General features: G+C 41.4%; 1 protein-coding gene across 1 annotated transcript in view; it reads right to left on the bottom strand.

The window, feature by feature from the left end:
* The window catches only part of cpped1 (calcineurin-like phosphoesterase domain containing 1), a 71,770-nt gene that overhangs the window by 28,258 nt on the left and 23,039 nt on the right, over window positions 1–20,473 (bottom strand). The window contains exons 3-5 of the mRNA XM_034707681.1: window positions 4,083–4,255; window positions 1,990–2,115; window positions 1,678–1,810 (exon numbers count right to left, since the gene is read on the bottom strand). Of these exons, the coding sequence (XP_034563572.1) occupies window positions 1,678–1,810; window positions 1,990–2,115; window positions 4,083–4,255 (432 nt within the window). The remainder of the gene's footprint in view (window positions 1–1,677; window positions 1,811–1,989; window positions 2,116–4,082; window positions 4,256–20,473) is intronic.

Below are 20,473 nucleotides of genomic sequence, written 5' to 3'. Positions count from 1 at the left end.
GGCCTTTATGAGAGGCAGCTGCTTGAGTTAAAAAAGCTCATACATCTTTTGTGACCAGAGCTGGGCACACGTCCATTAATGTGTCACTTTTTTACCTTTAACTTCCATTAAAAATAGTTTTTTTAATGTTGGCATTTTCACATTACCTGACACACTTCCAACTCCAAATGAATGATGGAAGGGTCAAATAAGAAACACAAAAATATCACTGGGAACGCTTCCTTTTGTGGCGTTGTTCTAAATGGTCCGCAAACCATGACGTAATATTACCTCACCGTGTCCCAGCCAGAAAGCAGTACTCTTTTTTTTCCTCCAGTGTTTACACACAGTGCACTCAGTACAGGAAGTGTCAACGAGGAAGCAAAGGCCAATACTGTATAACTTCAGATTCACTTGTAAAAAGCTGAATTGTGAAAACAACAGCGAAGCAAAGATAACCAGAGCTAACCCAGGTGTGAGAGCTATTAGCTCATCCACAGGTGAGGTGGGGGCCCTGTCAGGTCAAGGGGTCAGCTCAGGGAGATGGAGACCAGGATGGAGACTTCCGATGATGGATCAGTTATACACCTCACGAAAGAATGGAATAGGAGGTTTCATAAAAAAGAGCTACAGATACAAGGACAGCCAAGCCCAGTAACAGGTTGCAGGAAGAGAGCATATTCTCACTTCTGTTTGTGGACCTAAACAGACTCTATGTGGATGCATTTGATCCAGCACTGTTTGTGAGGTCCTGGATTAAAGCAGAACATCATCTTTCCTCCTCTTGGGCACCAGGACGGTAACGAAAAGAAGCCGAGGCCTCTGTGGTTCATTTTTGTTTAAGATAAGAGGAAATGTTTTGATCTTCAGCTCATGTTTACTCTGACTGAATGGTGATACACCTGCTGTGCCTGAGGTGCAAATGTGTGCAGCAGCATACTGGTGTGTGTATGTTGGGTTCATTCATGTGTGTGCTACATGCGAGTGCACTGAGTGGATTGTGTGCTGCAGCAGAGAAGAGTTAAAGCTAGGTTGAGTAGTTGTTTGGGTTGCTTTTAACAGTATTAGCTTTGATGATGTGAGTGCAAAGCGTGGATATGCAGTAGTTGTAATCATGTATATTTCCAACTGAATCTATGCAAGACCTTAGCATAACACTGGTATAGAGAGGGAGACCCCCCGATTGTCACTGGGTATTTCATACACTGCACACGGCTTCATAAATTAGGGGGCAGACGGTTGGACTTTGAACAGGTTATAACATTAATGTTAATGTTAACCTGTGTTCATTTTGAACAAGATTATTTAGATTAAAAGTGATCAATGTAATGTCTTTGTTAATGGATTAACGGTTAACAGAGTTCAATTATAGAGGTGATGCAATGCGATGGTAAACAAGTCCCTGTCCCAACTTTTTTTAAATGTGTTGCTTTTATCAAATAAACATTTATTTCTCGTAGGACAATAAAATTTGTCATTTTCAACATTTGATATGTTATCTTTGCACTATTTACAACTAAATAACTTGTCTGTCTGTTTTTGTTCACATTTTACACAGCGTTTTAGAAATGGTTGTACATTCATTTGGACTGACTAGGCTTAGTGGTTAGAAGAGACAACAATGGAAAAACACCAAACAAAACCTGCTTGCTCAAACAACTAAAAGTAATATTTATAAGCCGTTACTTTATATCCTACCTGCCTTCTTGAACCTGTTCAGCAGGTTTTGTCTGACCCCCCTCTGCAGGTTGAAGTAGTCGTCCTCCTCATCGGGGCTCTTCAGGTACAGAGGAATATGTTGGAACACCAGGATGTGCTTGGGTTTCGGGCCCTAAACAAAGGCAGATGTGAGGCGCCCATCTCCAAAAACACAATTCGATTGTTTTGTTAACTGGCAGCAGAGAGAGGCAGTTTTCCAAATGCTCAGACACAGCACAAATAAAGTATCATCAAGCAGAATGTGTTCATCAATCAGACCAGAATAGAATTATGTCATTTATGTGAGTTTACCGTTGAGGAGGAGGCTTTGCTCAGCTGCTCCTCCAGCCATGTCTCCTGGGCCTCTTTCAGCTGAGGGCAGCCTGAAGCATCGTAGAAGAGCTGTGAGTTCAGAACCAGGCAAAGGACTCCTCCTACCTAAGACACCAGGAGGAAGAAGAGGCAGTCATGTTCACGGCCTTACTAAAATATACATTATATATTAATGTCAAAGGGTTATTTTAATTGTTCATTTTAAATCCTGGATTAGGTTTTTGTGTGACTTTTTACATTTTATTTTCTACTTTCTTATTTACACTGAAGTAACAAAATTTCACAAAATAAAAGAAGAATCAATTTTTCAACAGGAGCAAATCACTTCAAGAGATTTATTCACAGGGGTAGAAATTTATGTGCAAGCATTGTGTATACACATGAACTGGCCTATGTGTAAAGCTGACTGTAATTTAGCAAAGTCACATGTCAACTTAGGTGTGTGTGTGTGTGTGTGTGTGTGTGTCTGTGTGTGTGTGTGTGTGTGTGTGTGTGTGTGTGTGTGTGTGTGTGTGTGTGTGTGAGTCCCAGTACGAGGGGAGCTATGAGCATGGAAACTCTGAATCTGAAACCTCAGCGTGTGAGTGTGTGTGTGTAAGTGTGTGTGTGTATGATAAAAAAAAAGTGCATCATGGGAACTCTAGTAAGTATCTGAATAACAATGTGGTTTTGAAGCTTCACTAAGCAGCAACCTCTGGTGTTGAATAAAAAAGCCAATATGAAAGTTAAAAAACCGCAAGTCTTAAAGTGTCCATTTATAGCTAGCTGCAAAAGCCAAGGAAACCCCATTAGACCCCATATAAACATGAACTTAGTCTAATGGCCCTTTTCCACCGGCTCGTCTTAGCCCTACTGTACTTTACTCAACTTGACTCGACTCTCCTCGGTTTGTGTTGCGTTTCTACGGGCGCGGTACCTCGTGTCAGATACCAGTTTTTCGTACCTGCTCTGCTCTGGTTCCAAGCGAGCTGAGCCGAAGAAGCTTTTTGAAGCCTAATATCTAAATGCTGGCTCAACTTAACTTTGGGTCATACTAGAAACACACAAAGAGGAGGAGCTGAGGCAGACCTCGGGCCTCAAAGCAAGCAGCTACAACTCACCAACCTGTCCATCAACTCATTCATACCCCAATTATTAAAATCTCAGAATAACTTTAAGCTTTAATACATTCAAGATGGATGAGTTTTAAAACACTAACTTCATACAGTGTGTCCATATGAAGAAATGAGCTATTCAGACCATAGCTGCTTTTTGTATCATGCAGGTAAAAATGAGTATCTTAACAAAGGTGTTAATGGGGCTTCTTTTGCTTTTGGAGATGGCCTCAAATCGACACTAGAAGAAGAACTACAGTTTCAGAGGCTTCAAAAAATGCCTCTTTACAACTGAATCAAACATGTTAACAGCTGGGAACACAAAAAATGGTTTTGGTCTCAATGCCTCAGTTCTTTATTGGTAAAACTACACAGGGGATACATTTTTACTTCCTTATCCATTTTGATTTTATTAAAGCTACCAGTTCTGCATAATTTGGCACAATTTGGAGCGTGGCGAATTTAACTGACAGGTGTTGTAGCTGCAAGGCTAAGGTCTGAACTCTCTTTGTTTGTTTCCAGATTAGTCAGAAGTTAAATAGAAATGCCATTTCCAATATTGCGACCATCAACTTTGGGCTACACAGCGTCTTTTCATGCACCAATGGGTTTCGTCACAGAGACTGTGTTTATGTTTTGTACAGTCTATGAGCTGAACCCACACTGATAAGTTAAAGTTTGGACCTGTTGCTTTGGTATTTTACAAAATTAGCCTTTTTGGGAGTCCTTGTACCTAATGGTAGTACCAACTGTACAGCCTTGGTGCTCTTTCAAATACAAATATCATATCCTGTACAGGCACAACACAACACAACACAACACAAAACAAACAAAAACAGAGTCCAATACCAGAAATAAAAAGGAAAGAAGTGCAGGTGTGTGTGCTCACAGGAAAGAGCTCTTAGTGAATCTGACCTCACGGTCATCATAAATCGTCCATGATATAGCTGATACTAAATGTTTTCTGTGTCAGCTTACCCAGAAGCTGAAATAGTCGTCTCCCCAAGCACTGCAGTACTGCTGCACTGTCCTGGGAGTGGGGGCGTTTCCGAGGTCATGGTTCCCACTGACGAACACCAGCGGGATGGAGGGATCCGTCCCCTTCAAGGCCGCCTTCAGGTCTCGTTCCTGACCGTCTCTGAATGGCATGTCTGTGGAGGGGAAAAGGGGAAGTCATGGTCACCATGAGAACGTCAGCTCAGTATCTATGTGACAAATGTACTAACAAAATACTGACTGGGACCAGAAGAATCTATGCTTGGTTATTAGTTCTGTTAATAACATCTCACCTGGACTGAATAAAGAAAGTGAGGGGGAGAAATTTATATCAGTGTTGATGAAAAGTGTCAGTTTGAGAGTGTGGAGGGTACTACAGGCGAGCGTCGCCCAAGGGAAGGGGGATTATTTGGACGATAATGATGACAGCTCAGGGAATGATCAATGCTCTGTACAGCTCGACTTTATATCACCATGGTTACGGACATGATGAGTAAGTAGTGTTCTGGTGGAAGCTTCCATGGTCCGCATGGCGAAGCCCGCCAGCCACTCATCTTATCAGATTCATTGGTCTAAGATACATGAGGCTGTTGGTTTTACAAGCTCTTTACAATGTGTTCATTTGCCTGCTGTGTTTAAATCAGGAGTGTTTGGATACTAAGCCGGGAGTTCACTGAGAGGAGAAGTGAGCAGAGAGGAGGGAAATGTTTTAAGTGGAATTAATTCAGTCCCAGCATAGGTAAAGGGCTGAGAATGGCTGAGACTCAAATCCATTCATAATTCAGGATGTATATCAAACAAAGCTAGCAGCCCTGGCTTTTAAATTATTCCTTCCTTTCCCTCCTCGTGTCATTTCTTTTCCTTTTTATTCATCTGAGTAATTATTTTACTGGCCCACTTTTGAAGCAAATGTTTCTTTGGATGTTTGGATTGGATTCATTACATAAGAGCCTTTACTAACAGAACATCTTGTTCATGACAGAGAGAGAGAGAAAGAGAGAGAGAGAGAGAGAGAGAGAGAGAGAGAGAGAGAGAGAGAGAGAGAGAGAGAGAGAGAGAGAGAGTGTATGGTCTGAAATGTATCCAGATAAAAGGTGAAACGTTTTCACCTTTCTCACTTAGACACTCAAACAGTAAAGTAAGACATGAAGGCCTTTAGTGTTACTTAAAACACAACCTGTATGAAACTTTTATAACAACATTCCTGATTATATTTCTAGGGCAGCTACCATTGTGTGCTGTCTATCATTTCCTCACATATAACAGGAAGTAGATTAGCTAGCCTTGCAAGGTCGCAACTGCTGGCGACATGACTAGGTGCTCAAATTGGTGACATGGGCCTTCTTTACTGGTGTGTAAATCCTGTTTACAGGTAAGCAAGTGGTGACACTTGAGCAAGTCTCTGGGTTCATTGTCAGGCAGGTGGGTCCTGAAATCTACAAATGGTGACTTACCAAATGTCTCAAAAACATAGTGGGGCAACTTGGAAGACAGAATCAAGACATTTTGTTACAAACAAAGCTGGATATCAGCTGTTGATACTTCATTAAACGTGTATCAAAATGACACAGAGCCAAACTGTTGAAACTACTCTGGTCAAACGGTAATTGCATGTGGTCCTATTTTGTCTGTACTGTAACGGATGTTCTAAATTAGGGCTAGGCAATAATCAAAACTTTTATTGAACCTTTATTTAACCAGGTAAGTTAATTGAGAACCAATTCTCATTTGCAATAATGACCTGAGCGAAAAGGCAACACAGGTGGCATGACAATAAATAAAAACAAAACAAAAAACAGAGAGGACATACAGACAGACCTAGAGACAGAACAATACAATTAAAAAATATGACAGGAGTGAACAACTTAAAAGCGACTTAAAAGCAAGTGCAGTGATGTTGAGTTATAGGGTGTAATAAGTTTTTGAAAGTGGCGAGTGGAATGAGAGAGGTCAGCTTTAGGGATTGTTGCAGGTGATTCCAGTCGTTTGCAGCGGAAAACTGGAAGGAGGTGCGACCAAAGGAGGACCGGGCTTTGGGTCTGATGAGGTTGATAAAGTTACTTAAGCGCAGACTACGGTTTGTGCTGTGAATTTTGATTAGTGACTGTAGATATAATGGGGTTTTACCAGTGAGGGTTTGTAAATGAATAGAAACCAGTGTGTTTCTCTGCAAGAGTGGAGTGAGGGCCAGTTCAGCTGAGAGTGCAGGTGACAGTGGTGAGTGGTGAATGGGGCAAAATGGATAGCAGCGTGGTAAATGACATCCAGTTTGTGAATGAGAGTGTTGGACGCAGACCTGTAGGCTATGTCACCATAGTCATGCATTGGGAGAACTGTCATTCTAACCAGAAGCTGTTTAGCAGAATGTGTGAAGGAGGATTTGTTGCGATAAAGAAAACCAATACGGGATTTGACCTTAGTGACCTTAGTGAGCAGTGTGTTAATGTGTGCTTCAAAAGAAAGTTTAATCAAAAACAACAATCAGACCCTTTAACCAATGAAATATTGGACATGTTGGTTATTTTGTTTCTTTTGTGTTTTTTTTTTATTCTATTTATAATATTAAGAGAGTTAAAAGCTGCAAAGGAAGGAAAATTTTAGGACATCAAGAGGCTAAGATGTGAAATTACTTTATATGCTTAGAGGTTAAAAATGTTCTCAAATAGACAGCAGTGAGCCATGATAGCTGTTTGCTTATTTACAAGCTCTGATACACTTTTAAATATAATTCAACATTAACCGCCGGCTAAAAGCTCAGCTTATATAGTGGAATGTGGTTTCAATCAGCGATTTCTTTCTGTCTTCGTAAAAAAAAGGCACATTCTGAGTTTAAAATGTCCTAATATTACTGTAGAATCAACAAACTTATGTTAATACCAAACATTAGCAAGACCTTGTTAGTTAAAGATCTGAGTTTCTCCAAATGCCTCAATCCTAAACCAAAGTAAGACTGGATTCAACTAAAAGGCCGGGGCATGCTTGTTTCCTAAAGTGACCTAAATGAGAGCTTTCATTGGGAATTCAAGGTACAGGTATCTCCTTAAACTAGAAAAATAGAGCAGATTATTTTATATTAACACTTCTCCATAACTCCTGGTAACAAGGCCCTCAGCTGTAAAGTTAGCCGTATTATACAAACTCTGCTTTACAGAGCTGTGTTTAGTACAAAAACTCCCTAAAAGCTTGCCGTGATTTGAACCATGAGGTTTGTGATGGGTTGCATCCCTAAAATGAAGTACTGGTATTGTATTTAGCAGTTGTGATTGCTGTGTTAACCAATACTCAGCGACAGTTAGGCATTTGCTTCTGTCTAGAGGATGTCCAGAAATTACCAGTGGACTGTCTGTGAAATCACAAAACGTCTGGATCCACTGACCCAGACTTTGAAGTGGTTTTAACCTGCCAGCTCCAAAACACAACGTCCACATGATGTCAAAGCAGAGTAATGTGAACACAGCAGGTGATTGGCAGGGTGTCAGAGAGTGAGTGTGCATGTTGACACATCTAAAGCAATATTAACCATGAAACCCAAAAGACCCCACCCACTCCTTTCATTGCCCGTGTTCCCCCTTCACATAAACCAAACAGATTAAAATGTATCACTCAAGAAAGGTTAAGTCTGAACAATGTTAGGACCTAATTGTCTGCAAATGTTCTGGAGATCATGCGTGGGAGGGGCTTCTGGGTGAATTGTGCTGGAGTTGGAAAATAAAATGAGTTTGATCTCAGAGGAGCTGACAGTTTGAAGCAGAGTCTTGATGAAAAATCAAGACAGCTGAGCCCACATCAAAGTGGACTCATTACTGCAAGATCACAATACTTGACCGCCGCCACAATGATGCACAAACAAAGGCAGCTGCTCCAGTGAAACCTGGGAACAGAGTGGGGGGCAAACGCTGTCCTTTGAAATGCTGAGGCAAAACTGCTGCAGCTGCTGGTTCACAACTCACTCTACATTTGACCATTCATTCACAAGTCAATTTATATATTAAGGTCAAAGTTGAAACAAGCCAAGGAAATATTACTGTGGAAGAGAATGAGAAGTGCTTTACCATGTCCTTAACACCATCAGTGTGCCCTCCAGCAAGAAGCCTGACCTTGTCGGCTGCTCCAGTGGAGCTGGTCAGAAGCTAAATACACAAAAGAATGTTTAATGCTTGACACCACCCAAGTGTGAATGTGTCATTGAGTGAGTGTGAAGCTTTTTACTTTCCCAGAATAAATGGATGTGGAAAAATAGCGCTGGTAGCCAAACACACTGGGGCAGGGATGCTGCGTCGCCTTCTGCTTCCTCACACCTCCAGCAGTCTGCCCCCCAACTACAGCCATGCACCAAGATAGAAACGCCTATGAATCATCCGTGAGCACTACACAGGGCAAACCAATTCTAAAGCATACAGAATCCCATCAATCTGCGTTTGGGATACCTTGCTCAAGATGAATGGGGAGTGTTTTTGGGCATGACACCATTAAGGCAGCAATAGTTTAACATTTGTGGGTTGTTGATATATGCTTACCCTTTCTACACATGGTAATAAAGCCAGTATGCAAAGAGGGAAGAGGATGTTTGATAAACACCCTTTCCTGAAAAGCATTCTAAAAAAATAATCTACAAATATGTAAAACAGATGACTAAAATGCAGCAGATAAGTTTGTTTCATAAATAAGCAAGGCTCTATATGCAGAGGATAGAATGAAAGCTAATCAAACATTTCATAACAAATGATTTTTTATGCATACATTTACCACCACAGCGTTTCTCTTTTTGTATAAGCAATACACTGTATATGTACAGAGTGGTATATATATGGAAATAAAAACACAATGCGGCTCTGGGCTCTCTCTGGAGCTCAGACTGAAGGGCCTTGTTCGTTTAATGAGATTGCCACACTGTGATTCTCAAACCCTGACAGGAGACTTTGGCAGGTTTTCGTTGAGCCTGTCCAACACTGTAAGCACTCCTCTCAATTTCTCCTAAAGACTGTGGAGACTGCTCACCAGCCTGAGTGTGTGTGGTCCCCACTGTCGCATACATTTACTGCACTTAAACACATCTCGGTGCATGGGGACCTTTATATTTGAAGCTTACTGGAATTTGTACCTGCTCTGACAGCTTCTGCTCATGTGGAAGTGGACCTCAGTTTGTGACAAGGTGGTGGCAGGGGGTTAAGTTATATTAGATGAACAGTACAAGCTTTCACACACACAAACTGGTCACATTTCAGTATGCTGGACTGTCCGAGGATCTTCTTTGGTTCAGTCCGGACCACTCTTGTCAAAAGAGTTTATTATTTGTATGCAATAAGTTATATTTGGCAGTATGGTTTTGCTCTTGGAGCTCCCTGTCCTTCCATGTGCCTACGTGGAATACCAAAGCCAGAGGTAGGGAGAGCATACCCCCCCTTCTCATGAAAACCAAGGCAGGGAGAACAGCAGCAAAGCGGTCTGCAGGGGAAGCAGCAAGAGTAAGCAAGCTAATACAGATGAAACAGAACACCCATTTTGCTATTTGCCAATTGGATGACTGATATGGGCTGGCATGAACAGCAGCTGATATATTGTGGACCTAGCTTGACTTAAGGGGTGGGAATCGAAAACCTGATCCAACTTAGAACCGGTTCCAATTGATCAATTCCATCGGAATTGTACACCTCAAATGTTAGCGATTCTTCTTAGCGATTCATTTCCCAGCACGATGTCACGTCACGTTGCAGTATGTTGCATTATGTCATACACTCGGCGACGGAGAACTCCTAGGTGCAAAATAAATACCTCAAATATGCTGAAGCATTTGTCGTCTCAGCCTCGAAGCTTCACGTCCAGACTCAACCAGCCGAAAATGAGGCACCGAGAGCGGGTAAAATACCTCTGCGATGATCCCCGGAGGAAAAGCGTTTTTCCTCTCCAAATTCAAAGTATTTTCCTCCAGGCTCCAGGGGCCACATCCACACTCACACGGCTGAGAATGAGGTCAACCTATTGTTCAGTATGTTCAAGCTGAATATGTTCATGTTCAGTCTTGTGCAGACATAATTTTGGAAATAATAAAATGGTTCCTTTTGGTGTGGAAGACTGTGTAGAATTACTTCCCCCCCCCCCAAAAAATACTCATGAATCGTGAGGAGAATTGATAAGGAATTGGATTGATAAGCAGAATCGACAATGGCATTGACATTGTTAAAATCTTATCAATTCCCGACCCCTACTTGACTTCAGGACTGCCTGAACTAATGCTATGCTAAATTTATTGAGAGGGAATTATAAGGTCTCTGTGACCCTGGCTCCACTATTTTCTAGGTCATGTTGTGCACCTTTTTGGTGTTTTTGCCTCAACTATCCTGAGTGGTGACTTCTGAGTAAGAGGTAAGGAGTGAAGATCGGCTTCCAAGAAAGCCAAAATCAGAGCTACAGAAGACTAAAGCAATCTGTTACACAGAGCAAGATGTGAATCATCAGCCACACATTCTGTCTCAAGGCAAACTTTGGCAAATATGGCTAGTTTAACGTCAGCTAATGCAGAGAGCAGCAGTAAAAAAATGTGCTGCTTAGTAGGAAGTCCCAATCCAGATCTCAACTATCGAATCTGAGCCTATCTGGGTGTTTTTATTTGGTCAGCATTCGGGCCAATCATCTCACTTGATCATTTACGTCAGTTGTCACTGAGATCTATTTTCAGCTGAATGCAAGTAACTTAGTGTAGTGGGCATTCTAGGTATGCCGAACTGTATATCCTTCATAATAGGATAATAAACTAGACATCAATGTGAAACTCCGGCCATGGCTTGAAAAGCCAGCTGGATTTCAGCAATAACATCCGCAGCCGCAATAACTTTCAACGGACACATGGTTGAGAAAGCCGAAAACATAAACCAACACAGGACTGTCTGTTACATTAGCATTAGCAACCATGTGGCTAAAATATCAGCATGTGGAAATATACTTGAAAGCGAAAACAGTCCAACAGCCATTTTTGACAATTATTTCTTGTGAGAGTTGCGTTCACAGCAGCATTGCCTCGAGTTTAAGCGTGCAGTATTGCATGCACATCAGTTTGTGGGCCTCATACAGCAGAGCATATAAAATGATACTGTGTGAGCAATCACATGTATGAATGTGCAGCAATGCTCTCCTGAGTGTGACTGTGAAGCCATTGTGTTTAATCACATGTTGGGTCAGGTCATGTCACATCTCATGGGTCTTATATTTCCAGGTGCAGGCAGATGCGGGTTTGTAAGACTGGACCCGTGCAGGACGTTGTCCTGGCCAAGCTTCAATAAATATTTCACCAAACAACGTTATTATTTTCAAGGCATCTGCATAAACTAAAGGCCATGCAAATCATGGCCTTTAGGTGCATGATTGAAAGGGGGCAGTTTATGCTAGAAAAGAACTGGTTGGGATCCGGTAAATCCAGTGACATTTAAATATGAGAATAATGATACTTTATTCACTTGATTGATTGCATCAAAATAACAGAAGTATCTGCATTAAGAACAAAGAAGAGGGCTCATACAACAGTCTCTAATCGGGTGGCATTGCCATCACCGTTTTTTGCCTTTCATGTTTGATAACTCTTCATCTTTACCAGATTGTCTGCTTCAGATAATTATTCAGGATGAAGCCCCCCTTTATTTCAGAGTTGGAAAGATTTCCTATCTCTGCACAACTTCTGATGGAGTTTATAGGCACCTTAGGAATTCCTCCTTGATACCTCCCTTTAGAGGTTTCCACTCACGTCTAACACAGAAGAGACCCCAGGGCAAAACCAGAGCACACTTGATGAATAAAGTATATCAGCTAGCCTGGGAAAGTGGATGGGAAATAGTAATATAGAGACATTTCCAAACTTTGGCACTCCTGGCAGACATGTTACTGCCCACACACTACTGGACCATCACATCAGATACACACACACACTATCTCTAAATCAGCTGCTCCAGAAGAACGGTCCAAAATGCTTCCACATGTCACATAAACAAAAACCCTAAAAAGTGTTTCCTCTCTCTGCTCCAGGTTCCAAAGAGACCAACATTTTATCTGCCTTTAACCATAATTAATCAGTCTTCCAAAGATACGGCGAAGGACAGGGATGTCCCAAGGCGACCTCTACTTCACCTTTGTGAGTTTTTAAACACTCAGATGAACACATATACTTGAGGTCTTTTCTGTATCATGCATAACTTCCCTCACTAAGCCCCAGAGACTCGGCTTGAAACCTTTGTAGTGCTCATTAGGAGTGTTAAGTCCAGCATGTATCTCTAATCTAATCAGCTCTGTATCTTGCTCTTCTCTCTTCCTCCTCCCTCTGCAGCCCCCCCCCCCCCCCCCCTGCTCTTTATCCTCTTCATTTGTCAGCTTTGAAAAATAAGTGAGAGAAAGACAGAGTGAGTGAGGGAGGGAGAGCCAGCGAGAAGGAGAGGAAGAGAGGTGAGATTGAAGGAAGTCCTTGAGATGAGAAAGTGTCTCTTGAGGGTTGGCTTAGATTGGAGTGGAGACGGGGGAATTGGGATCAAGAAGCATCGTATCAGGAAAGGTCTTCCCGGCACAAACCCTGGTTGGGATCTTCGCAGTCAGCAGGAGAAAGATTTAGCAGTTTCAGGAAATGGGATCGTACCTTGGAGACCACAGTGGACGCGAATGAACACATTTACATTAAGTAGGTTTTCTTCTTATTTTGCATGTGTGAGAGCTTCTAATTAGCACTCCACCAGGGGCAGCTGTGGCTCAGGAGTTGAGCGAGTTGGTAAAATGAAGACTGGCGGATTGATTCCCACCTGAAGTCAATGTTTCAAAGTGTGCTTGGGCAACCAAATAACACAGAGCCCCAAGATGTTTCCAAAGGCAAAGACAATGGGAATTAATTAGTGTACAGTTAGCTAAGCACGGATTGTCAAAATCAGGGAAGATTAGGGATGGGTACCGAATTCTGTACTTTCATAGGTACCGACCGAATTCCGTCGGTACTACCGAGTACCGATTCACATAAAATCAAACGGTACCATGTTTCAGTACCTGAACGCATCATTGTGACTGTGAGGGAGTTGAAGAATAGGCGATTTTCCATACTTTCGCCCTGTAATAAAGTCAGAGACTGATCGGGTGGACGACTCTGCTCTCTGCATCTGTGTGAGAGCGCGCCAAACGGAGCCTGCAGCTGACAGGCACGCGCACTCAGCGCGAGGCAGAACTGCAGGAGGATTAAGTTTATTTTATACTCTATGGTTGAGATGGACCCTCTCGCCCCGACTACCTGCCCCGTTTATAACCGTTCCTGTGTGCGTGAATGCCCAACAAGTAAGTTGTGTGTCCTGTTATTATAAAGAGACGGAGAACGGACTTTTTCTTGTCTGTAGGCATTCACATGTGTTCATTGATAAACTCCCGAAAGAGCAATTAGACGCCACAAGCACGTGTCAGCTTATATATCTAATCACCTATATAATCCTGTTTCTGTTCATTTCATGTTAAATTAAATAAATATGTTAAATTAAACAAATTTGAGATATTTTTTTTAAATTAAGATTTATTACCACATAAACACACAAAAGTACAGAAAATTGGTACCGTTGAGTACCTGTACCGATTCCCAGGTACCGGGTATCGGTACCGTATCGGTACCATATCGGTTCAAATGTGAAAGGTACCCATCCCTAGGGAAGATACCAATATTCAGAATAAAGTTAGCAGATAGCAGACATTTTGTGCAGCACTCCTTGTAATTCTTAATTAATTTGTCTGTTTTCAACTGAGCTTCTGAATTTGATGTTTTTAAAATGTTGTTAATCCTCTCTCTTGTTCACACCATCAAAATGTCTCTGGATAATGTCTTGCATGTTGCCAGAGCTGTGTGAGTCGTGTGTGCATGTCGCCCACACTGCTGACATTTACTTTCATGTTTGGCCGTGACGACAAATCAGTTTGTCCAACAGATGACTTCTTCTTCTCAACACAGTCCTCTTCCCCAAATGAGCGGTCAGGTTTACGAGCTTGCCAGCATTAAATCGATGGGATAAAGATGCAACATGATAGATCAATATCCACTACTGACATCGCTGCATGACCCACTCTTTAGACATCTGTCAAAGGGGCAAATATCGACCAATAGATCAGTGCATTCCTTTTAATGATGTGCAGCTTGGCACTTAACATATCAGTCTTTGCCATCAGTATGAAAGTGTGTATGCAAAATGTTAAATATAACAAATACAGTACTGCCAGTGGTTGAAAAATCTAGAAAAGTGACACATAAGGAAGTCAATCTATCATTTTGTTTTGCAAAGCCGTGATGAGTAGAGTTATGACCAGTACTAGGAACGGTATCTGCCAGTTAAACATCCAAATATCAGTGGCAGATGTATGTAATTGGCCTATACCTACCACTGCATCAATCTGAAACAGTAACATTAGTCTTTTGCAAGCACAGTGTGAAGTTAGTCAAAGCTTGCAAAATGTCAAAAGTCTGTGATTTTTCCTCTGCAATATTTATCAGTCAACCAGTGTCCAATTGGAACTTGTTATTGGCCAAAACTTAGGTCCAGGTAACAGGAAGAGAAAAAAAGTGTTGCAAAATCTTTATTATCGAATACAGCCCAATGTTCAAGGTGCACCAACTTCAATTTCTTGGATCCAATTGAGTCCAATTTCCATTATTTTTCACTGTTTGTGCTGCCAATTCCTGTTTTGTTTCTTTAAAGAAATATTAAAGACAAACAAAAACAAACACTTTTTGAATGTTTTCTTTAATGGAAATTCAGATAGATTTTTATTGAAAATTTGAGTGTTGACCCCTTTATTTCTTTATTCTTATGTATTTTCATGCTATTATTTATAGTGGTGTTTTTATGTATGTAATGTAAAACCCAAAATATGATTAAACCATCAGTTAAAATAATTGCATTTTCTGCTATTTTATTTCTAGGGAGATTTAAAGAGCCATTAACACCTTCTTGAACCCTTAGCTGATTAATGTAGCTCATTGTAAAATCAAATGAGAGGCAGAAAGGAGCTTCAGTCTCTTCCCCTGCTTTTTCCCCGACTCCTGGAGTTATGTATTCCCCAACAAATTACCACATTAGGTGACTGTTTCATTAAACCTTCTGCTTGTAGTCTCTTACCTGTTTGACTTTCTCTCTCACTGCCTCCATGAACAGTATTTGAAGATGGAAGAGTCTCTATCTCCTATATGTGTTAGTTATCAATAAGCATCAATGTATAATATGCCCTGCAAAGTTATGAATCACACAGCGGGTCGGATTTTTTTATCTTAAGCTCACACACTGAGGTTTGGAGATTTAATTGTCCCATGGTAAGAAAATAATATTATAGGGAAAATATTACAATAATATTTCAACGCACTGAAGTCCTTCTCCTGTACCTTTGTAAATCTGGCCGGTCACCAATCAAGCTGAAAATCAACCAATTCTGGACACCATCTCCGCTCGATCGGTGCACCATAACCAAAATGCTTTATCAGGTATCGACCATTACCAGTGAAAAAAAATAAAAATCCAATACCATGACTTAATAGCACTATAAAAACTTCTACAAATTTCAGGTTACTTCTAACGTTAAGACAACTAGGTGTTCACTGAATGGAGACATTGTTCCTGTAGTAAACCTTCAGTTATCAAAGTCCAAACCAATACTGATGAACGCGACAGCCCCATTGTTTATTTCTATTGTTGTTACAAAACAATTACAAGATCAAACAGAACTTCTCATTCCTCTGCAGATTTAATTCAAATGGATGCTTCAAATAGATTCATCAGAGGCAGGAATAAATCAGTGTGTTTGTGTACTGTCACACTTGCAAATGAAGGTTGTCAAAATAAGGTATGAGGCATGAGACCACAGCTGTTTACTAAAGGGAACAGACAGATGAGAGAGAAGGAGACAGACTGGAATAGAGAATGTGAGAGCGACCGAGAGGAGGAGAGATAGAGACACGTAGAGAGAGGGAGAGAGAGAGAGTGGAATCCGTGGGAACAGAAAATATAGTTGCCAATTTCCTGTCGCCGGCAGCCAGCAGTGTTGACAATGCCGGTTGACAGCCAGCTTCCCCTGGCCGCCACCCATTCATTCTGTATTGTAAATAAACAGTTTAAGGGGAAATGTCAGCCGAGAGATGGAGGGAGCAGCTCTGGCTAAAATATCTCTTCCCTGTATCCTGTCGATGCTGCAGCCTGGTTTGTAAGGCGAGTGACGGACGTGGTGAGTAATGAGGATGGCACACACAACCTGCACTATCGGGGCTGACAGTAACAAAGGCTGACGCTTCGGCGTTTAAAGGTCCCCAAGGCCTCGCGGTTTAAACCCCATGCTAACACAATCTAATATCCTACTGTGCATCTGAAATAGATCGCGCTGTGACCTATAAATGGGACTGATCAGAGCGAGGCAGGGGAGAGATGTGGGAAAATGGACGACGGCCATGTTTCGGTCTAAGTGGCGCAGTAATGGAGATGATAGGGATACTTGGACGCCTGCAGCAAGTCTCAAAGATGATCGGGGAAGACAGCTCCAGGAGTGTTCATGTTCGGCTAAAATTGGTGGTCATAATGACCCAGAAAAGAAAAGAGGAGGGCAAGAGTTGTTCTGTGACGAAGCCAAGCCAAATCTGTGTTGCATATAAATAGGTTGCCTTGAGTGAAATTCTAAAAAGTGGGGCCAAAGACATTTCACAGAATATGTACTGCACTACATTTAACAAAATATTCTCTGTCTGCTCAGTGTCTCATATCATCGGCATTAAGGTCAGGGACACTTCCTTCAACCTCACATGAGAACAGACACTAACAGAGGAAGGAAATGCAGGGAGGGAGACAAAGAGAGGTTCGCCCTCCGACTTCTTCTTCTTGTCCATTTTGCAGGCAGCTCAAGATAATTGTCATGCAAAAGTAATTAGCATCTGTCAGGTGCTTGTGGCTCTTTTTGCTGAACATTTAACTCAGCAGTGGATTCCTGCCAGCTTGTTCATCTTGTCCTGTTATCAAATTGGTGGCTGGACATTGAGAAACACACACCTCAAGCAATGGTAGCCAATTTCATTACTGATACTTTAATCAAGGTGTCCACTCAGCGCTCCTCTACTGTGAGAGAACAGTCTGCAGCTTTAACAGCTATTTCAATTATACGTGGAATTGGTTGGTTTACGTGTACATGTCAAGATTAATCACTGTAAATGTGTTGCTACAAATACAGAGGTACAGACAGAAGGAGGGAAGCCCAAATGAACACAGCGCAAGTGGAAGCCAACGTGCCAGTTTCTAACAAGGTGAGAAATAGGCTGAAATATGATGATTTTGTTTTGTTCTCGGCCAGCCATTCCTGGAGGTGGTTAACTTTTTTTTCAGTGCCAGTTCTGTTCTGAAAATCTATTTGTCTGGCTCGACAGTGGGAGCATCTGGTGAATTGGGGAAACCAGCTGCCACTATGGCAAATTAAGTCGCATCGCTGTCCTGGTTCCAAGACATGTCTAACTCCCAGCATAAGACCGATGGAGAGAAAACATACAACCGTTCAACATTATTCACAAACTAAATGATGCGCGACCAGCGTTCAACTGCTGAAGCGTTTCAACAAAGCAAAATCAGACAGCTTTAAGGCAAACAGCAAAGGTACATAGATAAATATTGCATGCTCTGTTGTGTACAGACCATATTTATGAATAAGGCAAAAAACTAACTTATTTACCTAGCTACTACACTCTATCACCCGGAATCACCTCTGCCGCAAGCTTTTATGGATTTGCAGAACTGAAAAGGAATTTAAAGTAAGGCTTGTTTAATCAATAGCTGAAATATTCATCTGCACAGAAGCAAAACTTGGTCTGAAACAGCCAGAAGGCCAGTGTTATTTCATAGATAAATATCAGCCGCTGTCATAGGGGAGAATGTTGTTTACAGACTCTAATGGGAAACAGAGAAGACTAATGTTCAAACAAGCCTAAATGAAGAATATTCTGCAGCTGAACTATCCCAAAGCCGATGATCTTCACAGAGTGCATTAATTAGATTAGGACCATCTCCAAGGACAGCTAAGAATGCATTAATCAATACACGTACTGTATATATCAGACATTTTCTAGTCTCTTTTAAGAATGATGAATACCAGCAAGCTTGTTCGGCTTCTGCTAACAACGTATCCGAGAATCTGCAACAGGAGACCAATCATGATGAGCTAGTGCAACAACTGTATACTGTAAAACAACAAAACAACATGTCAAGTAAATACATCTTATATGAGGGCAGGTGCAGCAGATTTGACTGGATGAGAAAATGCGCACAAGCAACTGCGATGACTGTCAAGAAAAGTAAATTCAAGAACTTAAGAGAGCCTCACGAGGAATGGACTGAGGCTGGGGTCAGTACATCAAGAGCCACCACACACTGACGTCTTCAGGAAATGGGCTACAACTGTTGCATTCCTAACATCAAGCCACTCCTGAACTAGAGGGAATGTCAGAAGCGTCTTACCTGGGCTAAGGAGAAAAAATATGGACTGTTGCTCAATGGTCCAAAGTCCTATCTCCAGAAGAAGGTAAATGTTGCATTTGGTGTTTGAGGTTCAGTGTGTTGATTTGGGGTGCCAGGTCACCTGCTGGAGTTGGTTCACTGGGTTTCATCAAGTTCAAAGTCAACGCAGAGTCTGGCAGGAGATTTCAGGGCACTTTGTACCTCCATCTGCTTATTAGCGTCATGGAGACGGTGATTTCCATTTCATGCAGGACTTAGCACCTGCCCACAGCGCCAAAACTACCACCAAAAGTTTTTTGCTGCTTGTGACATAAATATGCTTGATTGGCCAGCCAACATGCCTGACCTGCACCCCATTGAGAATCTTAGGGATATTTGTCACCTGACCCAAAAGCACAAATCAGCTGAAGGAACCTATCAAAGCAACATGGGCTTCAATTAGGGGTGGGTACCGAATTCGGTACTTTTAGAGGTACCGACCGAATTCCGTCGGTACTACTGAGTACCGATTCACGTAAAATCAAACGGTACCATGTTTCGGTACCTAAACGCATCCTTGACGAGCATGTGTCAGCTAATATATATCTAATCACCTATATAATCCTGTTTCTGTTCATTTCATGTTAAATGAAATAAATATGTTTAATTTAAAAAAAAAGAGATTTTATTATTAAGCAAATTAACACTTATTACCACATAAACACACAAAAGTACTGAAAATTGGTACCGTTGAATGTGAAAGGTACCCATTAGGGATGACCACAATTAAACGATTATCGATTAATTGATTGTTAAGACATTACTCGAAACACACATTTTTGTTATCAATTTTCCGTCACGTGGAACAAACATCATGTGGTCTCATATTACACTCAGCTATCAGGGAGGTGTTTTAAGTTTAAAGCATGTTTGGATGTGAATCAGCTGTTAAAGGTGTTGCGCACAGCGGAGATGCTCTGCTGGCAGCTGCGGCTGCGCGTCAGGTCTCCCCGTGCGTTTTTTAAAAGAGGATCAATACAAAACTGCTGCCAACAACAACACGGACACGAAGGTTCACAACTATATATAACTACACAACTATAACAGGACATTCCCCACCTTTGGATACGAAGGCAACAGACAGGTGGGAAATTCAGGTACACTACGTTTACAGACCAGCAACATCAGAGCCGTCTGAGCTTTTCTGCCGCTGGACTGATTATGACCCGGTTGCGCTCCCGGCTGACACCTGATCAAATACACGTTTATTTTTCTCAATAAGAACGAGTAGGCAGAAAACTGGACACTGAAGTAATTTTCTGTTAGTAGTCTCAGCCTTCACTTTATAAGATTATGTCCGCGGAGAATATTTTTATGAGCCTGATCGTTGACAGAGTTCCCATTCTTTTCCAGAGATCATTTTCCAGGACATTTCCAGGACATTTTCATTGATGATCAAGCTGGTATGACCGTCTAAATTTAGTTCCTAATTTAGTTCCTAAATAGTCTAATATGTTCCTCTCAGTGAAAGTCTACATTGAAAGACATGTAGTCTATGGCTATCAATGAAATCATCTCTTACATACTTAAAAATGATGGCAAATTGATAATAGAATAATGCAACCACAGATGTATAGCACTTCACTTTATTAGTGCAACCAAGTAACAATGATGGGCAACATCTCAGCTTTCTCTTTTCTCAAAAAATATAAAATGAGCTAAAAAAAAAAACAAAAGAGCCTGCAAAGGAATCAGGAAGCTGCCTTACTGAAATAATTAAATAATAATGATCAGAAGATCAGTGCATTAATGACCTAAATAGAACTGAATGACAAAAATGGCCACAAATGTTTCTCAACTCAACTCAGACTCAAAATATACCTGCTTAATCATGATATTCATCCTGCTAAGTGGTCGATA

Source organism: Notolabrus celidotus, chromosome 18, assembly GCF_009762535.1.
Source record: "Notolabrus celidotus isolate fNotCel1 chromosome 18, fNotCel1.pri, whole genome shotgun sequence".
Classification (NCBI taxonomy): domain Eukaryota; kingdom Metazoa; phylum Chordata; class Actinopteri; order Labriformes; family Labridae; genus Notolabrus; species Notolabrus celidotus.
The sequence above is the reverse complement of the archived record's forward strand: the minus strand, read 5'-3'. Positions and strand labels throughout refer to the sequence as shown.